Raw genomic sequence first — 12,632 nt, 5'->3', positions numbered from 1 at the left:
CCGATGCGGTAGGTTCACCATCGCCATCTGGCTTTCTCTTGACGAACGAAAGCTTCCCATCGTGCGCTCCTCCCATGGCTCCTCCTCGTTCGTTTTGTTTCATGCTGTTTTACTTGATCTTTTTTTTTTTCTCCGATGACTGCTTTATTTCTGGCCTGAAACAGCCGGGTGAGGTCGAAACCGCTTCGTTCGGAAGCTGCTGCCCCGTCCAACTCGTTCCACCAAAGGAAGAAACCCACTACAAACCGCAACTACGATGTTGCTTCTGCGGAGAGTCCAAAGCGGTGCCTTCGGCGCGTTCATAAGGTGTGTAGCCGCATGCATCGTTTCTGTTTTTTGCTTCTCCCGGACGCAAAGTGCGGCCTCGGCAGCTCCCGAGCGGCAGCAACGGCGATTCATGAGCGAAGTGATTTAGAGAGAGCCGAGACGCCGCGTGTGCTACGCACGTCTCTCGAATAGAGAGCCGAGTTGGGTGCAGCGAAGCGTCGTCCGGCCGAGAGAGCGGGCGATACGAGTACTGTCCAATCGCGAGCGGCCGCCGCCAGGATGAATGGAGAGCGTTCTGAAAATCTCGCCGGACTGGTTTTGGGGATCGCATGATCGCGTTTATCTGCGGGTCCCTTGGGAGAGGCGAGTTATCTTCAGAGCGGACGCGAAAGGGCACGCGGAAAGAAGGGAATATAAAAAAAGGGTTTAGGATGCATGGTGCCGGTCGGGGTTAGAATTAGGCTTTGTCGGCGTGAATGATCCGGTCGACCTCGCACGACTCGCGTGAATGTGCGCTTGTCTCGCTATGGTGACGAATATTTGTTTGCACTCGCAATGACAGGCAGCTTAGTTTCATTCGATTTCATGGTATGTGTATACCTTGCGCTCGACCATGGCTCGACCTTAGCGCCGTCGCTGAAACTGGCTGAAGCTGCCTTCGTGCACTGCGTGTGTGCTCCCAGGTATGCAGCACACCGCCCTCCACGCCAGTGTTCGGCTCCCACTTGCACGCATACCGTGCATTCATACAAATGCGAAGGCGCGGCTAATTAGCTTCTGTACAACTGCCAGCTGCCGATTGTGAAAGCGAGTTGCGGGAGGATAAAAAAAAATAATAATACGATTGCGCAGTTATCGGCGTTTATTGCTGGTACGTACAAGTAGCTGCCGTTAACCTCCGAGCTGTGCTTTTTCTTTTTTTTTTTTTTTTCCCTCTGCGCGACATCTGTTCAACGATTTCACCGCGATCGGCGATTTATACATCCCTGTGAAATATTCTGATAACACTGTTGCACAATATCACTCCCGAAGGACATTTTGAGGACACGGCGTTGTTACATATAGCATTTATGCCTCAAGTGATCAACTGGCAACTTCAGCTAAGCTGCGCCGTTCAGGAAACAGTTGCACCAGTTTTATGGTTGAATCCTCAACCTGTCCACACCTCTTGTGTCACATCTGTGACCTGGTGCAGCTACCAGGTGCAAGAAACGATTACGTTGCCGGAGATATCAAACTGCTACTGTATTCACTCATTTGATCCTTGTACTAGACCTCAGCTTGTTTGGCTGGATCACCCACCTTTCACAGTAGCACTCATTCCGGTCGCTGTTAAAACTAAGTTTTGGTGTTGCATCTAAGTACGTTTGTGCTTCATAATGAAGCTAGCCGTTCATGAGCACAGCATGGCAATCAAAACGGTGCAATGTGCACCAGTTTCCTACTTAAGATGGAAGCTTGTTTCCAGAATCCATAACCCAGCGACACATAGAACGGCTGCTGGCATCTCATGTCAATTGCATGGGTTCGGATGCTTAAAAGGGGGTATATGCTGTCAACGAGCACAGCAGAGTGCAATGGGCTTTGACTGGATGAACAAAATAAAATTTCAGCAAACTGTAAACATGTAGTGCCTGTCTGTGTGAATTCTTGTGCATGTTGTACACCTGTATACGCCACAGCCTTAAACATGTTCATAGATATTGCGTAGCGGAGAGCTGTGGATGCGTCAAGATGCATCTGACAGAAGCAGTATACCATGGTGGTGGCATTGTGATCAGCCATAATATTCTACAAATGTTCACGAGTCTCCTTTTTTTTTTCTTTTTCTTTTGTGGGGGGGGGGGGGGAGGCGAAGGAAAGATATTGAAATATTTTTGTAATGGCTACACCACTTTGTTTATTCCAGCAGAGTAAAATTGTTCATTGTGATAGAAGTTCTACATATATAGATATATAGACATATATATTGTGTATTGTGTTCCTCAACCCAGAATTTCCCCAAACTGAACTTTTAAGTTTTTATTAATAAGCCTTCTCTACTAAGAGGCTTTAGTTTCCAGGAGCAATGTTGCCAGCATCTTATAACGTTCATATCACAGTATTAATTTACATCACCCCAAAAAATTTCGCACAGAAACCATAGACAATAATTGGGAATGTAAGCAAATAGCTTAACACTTCAAGAAAGCTATTTGCTTTATTAAAGGGCCCCTCACCAAGTTTGGCCATGTTAAACAAATGTAGCATATACACGACATGCTGACAATCATGCCTGCATAGTAGTATTAGGGCCCTCCGCGACCCAGATAGCAGCTGAAGTTTCCAATTACTAAATGCCCACACCTTCTTTCTAAAGAAAGCCTGCTCTCAGCCAGAGAGTCATGGTCCCACCTACAAATGCCTCATCGCAGTGTGTGTCGTCACTCACCATGACTAATCATCTAATGAGGACGGTGTAACTTCACAAAAAAAGGGAAAGAAAGGAAACGGGGCTCGGCACCGTGGTATGTCCCTCGGGTCCGGTATGGGAGAAGGCCAGGAAGGAACATCGCTTGGGTATGTATGCTACTAGAGGCAGAGGGAGAGTGTCTCCATTCGCAGTGATGCTTGCCTCCAGGTAGCATGGTAACGGAATAGTTAATTTCTATCTCCTCCAATTATGAACCGATTAGAAAACGTTTTGTTAAAACACTGCTTAGAAGGTATTTTACAGCTTCCAGTGTATAACCGAAATTCACCATGGGGTCGGGCGAGGGGCCTTTTAAAGGAATGATGTACTACTTGATGACACATATTTGTTGCAGTGAGGATATTTAGGCAACATTCGTTGTTTCCGTAAAGTACAGAGCCATTAACCAGCACATCTCTAGCAGTAGTATAGGTGGACAGCACAGCGCAGATGACCTCCAACACACCGCACGCAGGCCGCATATGCACTCATCTGCACCAACAGCCATGTGCAGCTTGCACAGCAACGGCCAGGCTAGAGGAGAAGGCATGCACTCTCCTCCCCTAGCACGCTCTTGATCGCATGACCTCCAACAATGGGGGCACGGGAAGACAGTGCACATCACCCCACTATCCTTCACAGCTCGCCCTCCCATGCTCGCCCTTGCACCTGCAGCATATGGTGCAAGGGCTGCTCACTCTTCTCGCACTTGGACTTTATACGGAACATCACGGTCACGGCGACAGTGAAAATGCACCTGGAGTGCCCCTATAATTGCTGACACAATAAAATAAACAAAGTCAAGGTTTTGACTGCTGGTTTCAGTGTCACACAGTGTAGCGTTTGTCAAAGAATAACACCTCACAGTAGGTAGGGCATTGCTTTATGGACAATTCAAAGCTTACAAAACATACATTTGCTTTATACAGTCATGACAGACAATATTTAAGTACTGTACACAGGGGATGACTTGAAAGTTTCAGTGGCCTGTAGAGAGCATTAAAGCAGTTTCATTTAAATGACTGCGTCGCCAAAAAAGAAACCTGTGCGCCAAGGTCGGAGTCAAACAACTGCCCTTTCAGATGTAAAGGACATGTAACAAGTACCACAAGTTGTGCGGTTCGGCAGAACGTTTTCAACAATGATGGCTGATGCTTGGAGCGTTATTTTTTTTTATACACGAACTTGTTGAGGAAAATGACCTGGCACAAGTGTCGGTGGGAGCCATTACAATGTTGGTTCAACTACCATGGGAATGATTGTCTGAACCCAACGTTGCCTTGGACTATGTACAGGCGAGGACAAAATATAGTGGAACAACGGAGCATGTGGCAAAATGTCAGCCAGCAACATCTGACATCTGGTGTTGAGACTGGAATTCGAGACTCTCGTTCATATCAAGACTGGCGTTTGCACCCTGCTGCCACCACTGGTGCAGCAGCAGTACGTCTTGCGGCAATTTCCAAGGCTTGAATGGTGGCTGCCGAAAGTTGTATAATTGCTATCCTTGCGAGTTAGACAGGACACAAACATCAGTCTCACCGCCAGATGCCTGCCATTAGATGTCGCTGACTGGCACTTTGTCACGCGCTCCCATGCTTCACAATACTTCGTCATTGCCCGTATCGTGGGTATAAATGTTTCATAATGGCATTTGCTTAAAACATTCTTGTCACTTGTATATATTAACTCTCTGAAATGTAATCTTCTGCAGGCCTGCAATCAGAGACAACCACTTGATGCTTGAGAAACAAACTATTCACAGTGACTGTCACTGCCAAAGGTATTAACTTGGACTTAGTGGTATGTGTACGCTACACACCCTTTATTTTGTGCATTGGAAATTCTTTGATATACTGAGCCAGTTCCCAAAGTTAAGTTGTGAAAGATTGCAGTGATGCAAAGCAGCAACAAGGCCAGGCCTAAAAGCAACCTGACAAGTCATGGGTACATCCTCAGTCACTTTAAGTAAAACTGATCTAAAGTGACCAGAAATATGAAACACATGAGCACGTGCTGAAGCATGAGCTGCGGACAAGTGGGTGTTCACAAGAGCCATTTTCTTGTGACACGGCAGTTTTGCAGACTGCACCTTCTAAGTATGCCTTCAAAGTACTACTCCTTCGAAGACACGAAAGTTTGTTCGTTACGTAGAACGCTACAGTGAGTCATGCCACTGTCTATGCACCAAACTTTGCACAAGCTGCAACACCACAGCATTGCTGTATGATAAGACGTGCTTCTGACTCACAAACAGCTCATGTCCCAGAACGTGCCCTTTCATATACAGTTAAACCTGGATATAACGAAATTGACAAGTTCCTGAAAATCTTCGTTAAAGAGGATTTCGTTATATGCAGGTTCGGCACGAAAATTTGAAAAAGAAACGCTTACCGTATTTACTCGATTCTAACGTGCCCTCAATTGTAACGCGCACTCGTTTTCCGTGACCAAAAGAGAGAAGAAAAAATCCTTTACAGTACCGCGCACCTCATGCTTTCATACAGAAATACAACTATCACTCCATATTTACTCCCAATACACTAAAGTTGCGATGAACAAAGAAGTCCCAGCTTCGCCCGAAAGGCGAAGCATCGACTGCGACAGCAAATTAGCAGACAGCTATACGAAGTAAGGATAGTAGTTTTATCGGCCGTATAAACTTGTAAACATTCGCTGTTTAACTAAATTGGTAGACTAATGCCCAAGCACACGTACTACAGCACATGGTCGGAGCTATGGGAGCTAGGCTTGAAGTGCGTAGGAGGCGGCCATATTGAGATGCCGATGGCAATATGGTAGCGCAAATTTAGGGTCGTACTCCTGAGCGGCTGGATCAGGTGTACGACCCTAAATGAAGGGAGGGGGAAAGGTCACGCCCGTGGCGGCAAGACCGCCGGGTCGAGGGATGCAGGCCCACCTCGTGCACACTTACACGCACGCACACGTGCGCTCGCTCTCGCCTCGCAGTCGCCGTGAATTCGAGCGCGCCAAGCGCGATGCCACCGCTTTGCATTCTGTCGCAGCGTAGAAGGTGCTTCCGGTTGCTGCTCGCGCAAAAATGACAAACTTTGGGGCGAAATCTCTAGGTTGTCGGCGGGGAAAATTCGTTATTTCAAGGGGGTCTCCCACTGCCACTTCGTTACATAGAGGTCTCAGATCCATGTGCTTCTATTGAGTAACGGCGGGGAATAGAAAAACTTTGTTATATCCAGGAATTCGTTATATGGAGGTTCATTAAAAGCAGGTTCAACTGTACAATCATTCCCATGGTGGCTAACAACATCTGTAGTGCCAGGCCGCCCTCTAGTAACAGCTATATAAATCTTTATGGCAAACGTAACCATGGCATGGTGATGATTGATGATAATCGCACCCATAGCAGTACCATTCTGAGATTTTCAATGGTGGCCAGGCACACGCTACGCTTTCATACCATTACAGGGCTGTTTCAGATAAAGGTGGCTGTAACTGTCATACAGAGACGCTGCTAAATAAACCATGAAATGCCTAGCAACTGGTTGGGCACTACAAAACACTGACCAAATGATGAACACTTCTCCGAAAGCTGGCAGAAGGAGCACACAACGCGACACGGCAAGAGTTTTCGTAAATACTTGCGCCCTTACCAAGTCCAAGTACCATCCAATTGTATAGTCCCACAGTATGAGACAGTACAAGGCCGACCACTCTAGTTTGACAATGAGCACACCACCACCACTCATGGTAGACACTTGCTACACTAGGCAGACTCCCTATAACACCCAGCTGTGTCAACAAAGTCCCGATGCATTAAATATAAACTTCATACTCATTTCTCGGTAAGAATGGGCACACAGAAGTACTGTCCTTCCACACCGCCTACACAAAGCTGTGCACAGTGACAGAAAGGTGCTACTCCTCCTGCCATATGAAACCACCTCGCTGTGGCATGATGTAGCAGGCAGCTGTAATAATGCAGGCCGAAACTCCGCATATTATAGTAGCAAAACATGTCGCCCAAATCTTCGAGCCTACGGTGCTTTGACTGTCATTATTTCCTCGCATCCGGGACAACACACTTTTCACAGGGCTGCTGAACTTAAAGAAGTAGAGCTTGATGCTGTTCCTCCTTCACGACACGAGGTTGCAGCTGCATGCTTCCAGCACAATGATTGCCTGTGAGCTCAGGTTCTTGCCTCCCACAAGACATATTTCAAGAAACAGGGAAACCCCTGGGAGAAAGCCAGACATGACCACGATCAGGGATCAGTTGCACGGACGCTTTCCTGCAGGAGAATGCCAAGAGGACATTTGCAGATAGCCAATCTTCTCTTATAAAAAATGTGCACACAGAATACCCTGGGACAGAATGCTTACTAATGATACCTTTGAGTCGTCATTTCAAAGCACTGCCACAGTAATACAATGACTGCTAACTCAGCTCTTGACCTTTATTGTGAGCATAAGCATGCTAGAATGGCAATGATGACGCCTGATTATCATTATTAGACCCCTCTTGTGCTCAAAAAACAGCGTAGGTGCCGTCTTATACGACCTTTGTAGTGTTGCCAGAGATCTATGAAACGATCTGTTGGAGATAGTGTAAATGACTGAAAATTAAATGCCAACCAGCCAAATAATTGGTATACAGTGTATGCGCACATTAACATTTGTAGAACCTGTCTTTCAGGTGAACATCTAGCTGGTCACAAATAAATACTATTAATAACAAAAATAATGACCCTTCCCTCAAGTGCTTGATTTTTCCAGTCAGTCCACCTCAGCCAAAGCTTTGTCTTCATGATCATCACATCAGCATACACTAGAATTGAGCACCTAACCATGTGATTATACAACACTGCCAATGCCAGACAACATACCACAACATTCAAATGCAGTACATGCACCAATTTCTTGTACCCATTATTACAGAAGAAAAGCATCCACTTGGCCAACAAAGAACAATTACCCCAGTTTCAGCACCTTTTTTTCCCTGGTTGACCTGTATCTATCAAAACCTAAATTCAACAGCCTAACCACTGCACAGTGGCTGCTGAATAATTACAGAATGCCAAAGTACATATGCACACAGGAGATTAATATGCAGTGCAAACAGTGATGTTCTTCACCTGCTTTTTAGCAACACAGCAGCGTCCTGTCAGTAAAAAAAAAAAAAAAAGCAATAATGTTTGCCTCTGCATTCTTAACCAGCCAATCCACTTCACACTAAGTCTAACCTTCAGCCACATCGTAGTGACACATGTCTTGCACTGCCAAAGGGCAGCTTCTCATGAGTTATTCATGTGCTGAGAAAACACCAACATTCTGCATTCCGTTTACGGCTGCATGGCAATGTCCGGTCGATCGAGGTGACGATAAAGAAGAAAAAATAGGCTAAAACAAAACAAACAGCAACCCACCTCTGCCTAATGTATCACTCTTAACAAATCAATTTACCGTAATCAAACACAAGCCTCCATCTGCGCCACCAAGGAACTAACGTGCCCTATGCTGCACTGGTGCTTTCTGCAGCTCCTCTTTCAACAGACACGGCAAGAATTCTGCAGAGACTGCAATACAGTTCGACTGCAAAACCCTGCAAGAGTTCCATGGACACTGCAATGTCAACATGCCACAAACTTCACTTGTGGAGCACACACCAGTGTCCGGGGCTCATCTTACAGTGGTGAAGAAGCATTCAGTTGATCACAGAAAGACAGCAATCAACCTATTATTTTTCATCCTTTCCTCGGTCAATCTATCTCCTCCAACTTAGCCTGCAGCAGCAGCAACGCGTCACGGGTGTCATTCTACGCTGCACTGGTGTTCGACGGCGGCTCCTCCTCCTCACCGGTGCCTGCAACATCGTCGTCGAGGTGCTCCCCTTGCGACTCCTCGTGGAGAATGACGTACTCGCGCGTGCTGAACCCAAACTTGAGAACGTCCTGCTCGAGCAGTTCGACGTAGCGGCGAGGCTCAACTTGCTTGTTGTTGACGAAGGTGCCGTTGGCCGACTCGAGATCAATGACATAGGGTCGCACACGACGCCCCGTTGTGCCGTCGTCACGCGTGTACGGCACTAGCCGAAACTGCAGCACTGCATGCTGCTTGGAACAGGAAGGGTGGTCGATCGGGATGTCGGCAATCAGTCTCGACCTGCGAGGGATGGGGAGAGTAGAGGACAGTGGCATTTTCCCAAGCTGTCGCAAGAGCCGATGTTCGATCTCACAAATTCAGTCATACCTGCTCACGTGAAATCCTCACCTACATTATCGTCATACCAATGTTCACTGAGAGCTTATATTAGTACCTTGTAAACTGCATTCCTTCTTTGATGTATTTTTTATGCTGCTTATTATGCACATTTTTTATGTGGTGATGGGTTGCCATAACTTGTATTGCTTTAACACTGTAGAAATTGTGTAATTCGTTCTTTTTTCATAACCGCAATTGACGCCTCTTTATTTATATAATGTTATGTAACTAAGAACAAGAGGTCCCACTGCAGTTTCTAACTGTGGGACCTCTTTCTGTATATTTTCTACTGCATATATGTACCACTAATGAAGCAATAAACTTGAACTTTAACTTGAGAGCTGCAAAAGCCACCGATCCTGTGAGTCAGTCAAGATTGAGGAGTGCATTTGCAACTCAGATAAAGAATGGCAGGCCCACAGGATGCCGCTAGTTCACCCTTAGAGGGGTCTTGAACCACCCCTTGACTTGGTGAAAAAACACAGTCCGCAGATAGCATATGCTGCTGCGAACATTTCGGTCAAATTTTGCAGGCGTGCGTGGCGCGTGGAGCTAAAAAAGCAGAGCGCGAAGTCATCTTTTTCCTGAATGCTCCTTTTCAACCGAATCCTGGGGCCGTATTCTGAAACATTCCACTTCGGCGATAGTTCGCCTTTCACCTTCAGTTGCGTGCTGATTGGCTAGTTGAGCAAAATTGAATGACGTCGGGCTCAACGAGCCAATGAGCTCATCCAATTTTGCTGAAACAGTCAATCAGCGCGAGCCCGAAGGCGAAAGGCGAACTATCGCCGAAGTGGAACGTTTCAGAATACCGCCCCTGATCCTCACTCTTTCCTGGATGCTTTATTCTGTAATATAGCAGATTCTCATATGCGGCTGTTATTGGCCAATAGCTGACATCAATCAGGAAGGGTGTTTGGATCAATGCGCTTCTTCCTACTGTTACAGTGTATATTTATAGATGCAGTTAAACAGGCTAAAGTAAGTGAAAATCTGCTTTCAAATTTCTATAATACAGTGGACCCTCGTTGACACAATACGTTTGTAATACGTTTTTCGGGATGACAAGTGTTGTTTTTTTTCTTCTTTTCCTGATAACATGATTTGGTTGGATAATATAATATGTTCGATAATACGATTTTTGGATGATACGCTTTATTTTCCGGTTCCAGTGAAGATCGCATCAACGAGATTCTCCCGTAATGGCGTACTTCCAGAAGAAGCAGACTGTCGTCTGCTCACGTTCAGCCACGGCGCCCCCGCGAAGGAATTAAACTCTGCTTATCAGTGTCGTGGCCATCGTGTCTAGCTAATTTCGACTAGTTTTGAGCAGTCAACTAGCCTCGAACCACATGAAACTTAAGGTCAGACAACATGCATGCTTGCCAGCGGGTGCTCACTCCTGGCCGCTCCTGGTTAGATGCCTTGGCAGACTTCGCCTCGTATTGAGCTAGTGATAGCGCTTCAAGATGCGCAAGTTGGATGTGACTACTCTCCGTCAGTCAAGCTGGTGCAGGACAAAGCCAGTCCACACGACTTGGCACAGCCAGACTGAAGCACATAAGCGCATGTGCACACTCAAGCCCTGTTTTGCACAAAGCAAACGCTGTTCATACGCACAACAGTGCAGTGCTACAGCTGCATGTAGCTGCGGTCTGCTACGTCACGTAGATACCGCGAGCGCTGTGGGGTGCCACGACGAGTGCGCTGGCTGAGCGCACTGCGGCTCGCCGAGGATAGCCGCATTTGGCGACGCGTCGCAGGCACCTATATCGGAAGGAGTGGTGGCATCTATGTGAGCATTCAAAATCAAATTTCAACTGCACGCCACAATGACGTTCAGTAAGCGGAGCGTTTGGCCAAGCCTCACTCCGCCGTAGCCCTCGCAGTGCAAGTCATTGAAGAAGGAGGGGAAGCACCGTGAAGGGAGTATTTGATTGCCAATAACTCTGCTTTTGTTGAATGCATTGAAGTAGTGGCAATTAAGTAGTGGCAAGAAATACTTTGCCATTTGTGGCAAAGTATTTCTCAAATAGTGTATTTTAACTTCACATGCATTTCCCATCTTCGATAAGAAGTGGTTCAGGGCCCTTTTAATTCTTCTGATCAACCAGCATTATGCACACTATGATTAGTAGCAAATGAGTGAGCCAAGCTCCTCATCCAACTGGCTGATGCAAGGTGTAGCTGGCTGTACAATTGACTATCAAGTTGATGCGGCATCTCCAGACAAAACACAGCGAGCTCCAATTCTTTAGAGCAAAGAAGATTATGATTATCATGGCATATTTAGTAGCTTAAAAATCTGCTATTTGGAAACAGCATATCACAGTAAAACTGTTCTCACTTAATCTTGGGTTAAAATTTTTTCTTCAGCTTGCAAGTTCTATATTGACAGTGAATGGTAGCTACATTTGAGACACTACGTCACTGTGCAACGAAATCTGTGGAAGACAATTGAGGATTTTAACATATCCATATGCATTAAAACCTTGACAATTCCATTTCGGCTTATTCAAAAATTTTGTTAATTCGTCAACATCATCAATAAGCGTGGCGCTATATTAGCACTCTTGCTTTTCAGTTCCTATGACTTTTCCCATGTAAACACCAGCTGAGCCGCATGTATCGTCTCGTTTTCTCCACTGCTGGTGTGTTGTGTGCATACTATTGCGGACTTCGCCGACTACTTGAACATAAAAAGTACATGCGCGCAACACCGTATACTAATGTGGAAGACGAAGTCGTTGGCAGGGCGCCAGTAGGCGATGGCAGGGACGAATGAGCCCACTCATGCACCCACTTTAGCGGCGGTTACTAAGTTCCTGAATGCCATCCAGAGCTTTGTTGTTTCCAGTGATGCTACTGCGGACTTATGATTTGGAGCAATTTTTGGAGCGTCAGAAATTTCATTTTGGAGCACTTTGGAGCAGGCAATTTGGCATTTTGGAGCATCTTGGAGCAGCTGATTTTTCACATCCTGAAGTATTTCGAAAAAGCGAGTTGCAATTTACATTCAATTACCTGAATAATTCTTATGTTCTCACAAGAAGCTTCGTAAACATTTCCATCTATTGCAGATCGCGTGGAGGAAAAAATGCACTTGTGTGCATGCGACACACACAGACACAAATTGATATCATTTCGTATATTGCTAGTTTTCCCAGATGTCATCGGTAATATCCTGAAACAGAAATGATGGACACATTGGCAGCACGCTGTTATTATAACCACGTCATGCTGCGCTTCAAACAAGCTACTAGCGGCGTTTCCGGAGTAGATAACGTCCACCGATGAATCACCAATTAACCTTGAAGCCGCGAGCCTCGGCAGAAACCGCACTTTGCCGTCGAGCCGCCTTGAAAGGCAGACGCCGCGTCGGCGCCGTGCGTGGCACTGCTAAAGTCACTGGAACCTGGAACTTTGAAAGTACCGCAACCACCAGAGCGAGCGCAGGCAACACTGCGCAGGCAACACTGCGCGGAAAAGATGAGCAGCTCTTCCTCGGGTTTTCTAGGCTTGCTACAGTGAAGAACAGCACGATGGCTGCCGCAGTGGGCCCTGTGAAATCCACAAACAAAACCACATTTCGTTTAGCTAGATACAATGTAAATTACAAGTACAGTAGCCAACGGATTTTTCGGACTCCAAAAATTCGGACTTGTTGGATATTCCG

The 12,632-nt window shown here is 46.2% G+C and overlaps 2 protein-coding genes across 2 annotated transcripts in view; one reads left to right on the top strand and one right to left on the bottom strand.

The window, feature by feature from the left end:
- The first annotated feature begins 113 nt into the window (after positions 1-113).
- Positions 114-12,632, top strand: part of LOC119461573 (NADP-dependent malic enzyme-like) — a 162,220-nt gene continuing 149,701 nt past the window's right edge. The window contains 1 exon segment of the mRNA XM_037722928.2: positions 114-306. Coding sequence (XP_037578856.2) covers positions 257-306 — 50 coding nt within the window. The 5' untranslated portion in view covers positions 114-256.
- LOC119461575 (smad nuclear-interacting protein 1) overlaps positions 3,586-12,632 on the bottom strand; it is a 28,794-nt gene continuing 19,747 nt past the window's right edge. The window contains exon 5 of the mRNA XM_037722931.2: positions 3,586-8,857. Coding sequence (XP_037578859.1) covers positions 8,512-8,857 — 346 coding nt within the window. The 3' untranslated portion in view covers positions 3,586-8,511. The remainder of the gene's footprint in view (positions 8,858-12,632) is intronic.

This window comes from Dermacentor silvarum, chromosome 8 (genome assembly GCF_013339745.2).
Source record: "Dermacentor silvarum isolate Dsil-2018 chromosome 8, BIME_Dsil_1.4, whole genome shotgun sequence".
NCBI lineage: Eukaryota > Metazoa > Arthropoda > Arachnida > Ixodida > Ixodidae > Dermacentor > Dermacentor silvarum.
This window is presented reverse-complemented; position numbering and strand designations above follow the sequence as displayed.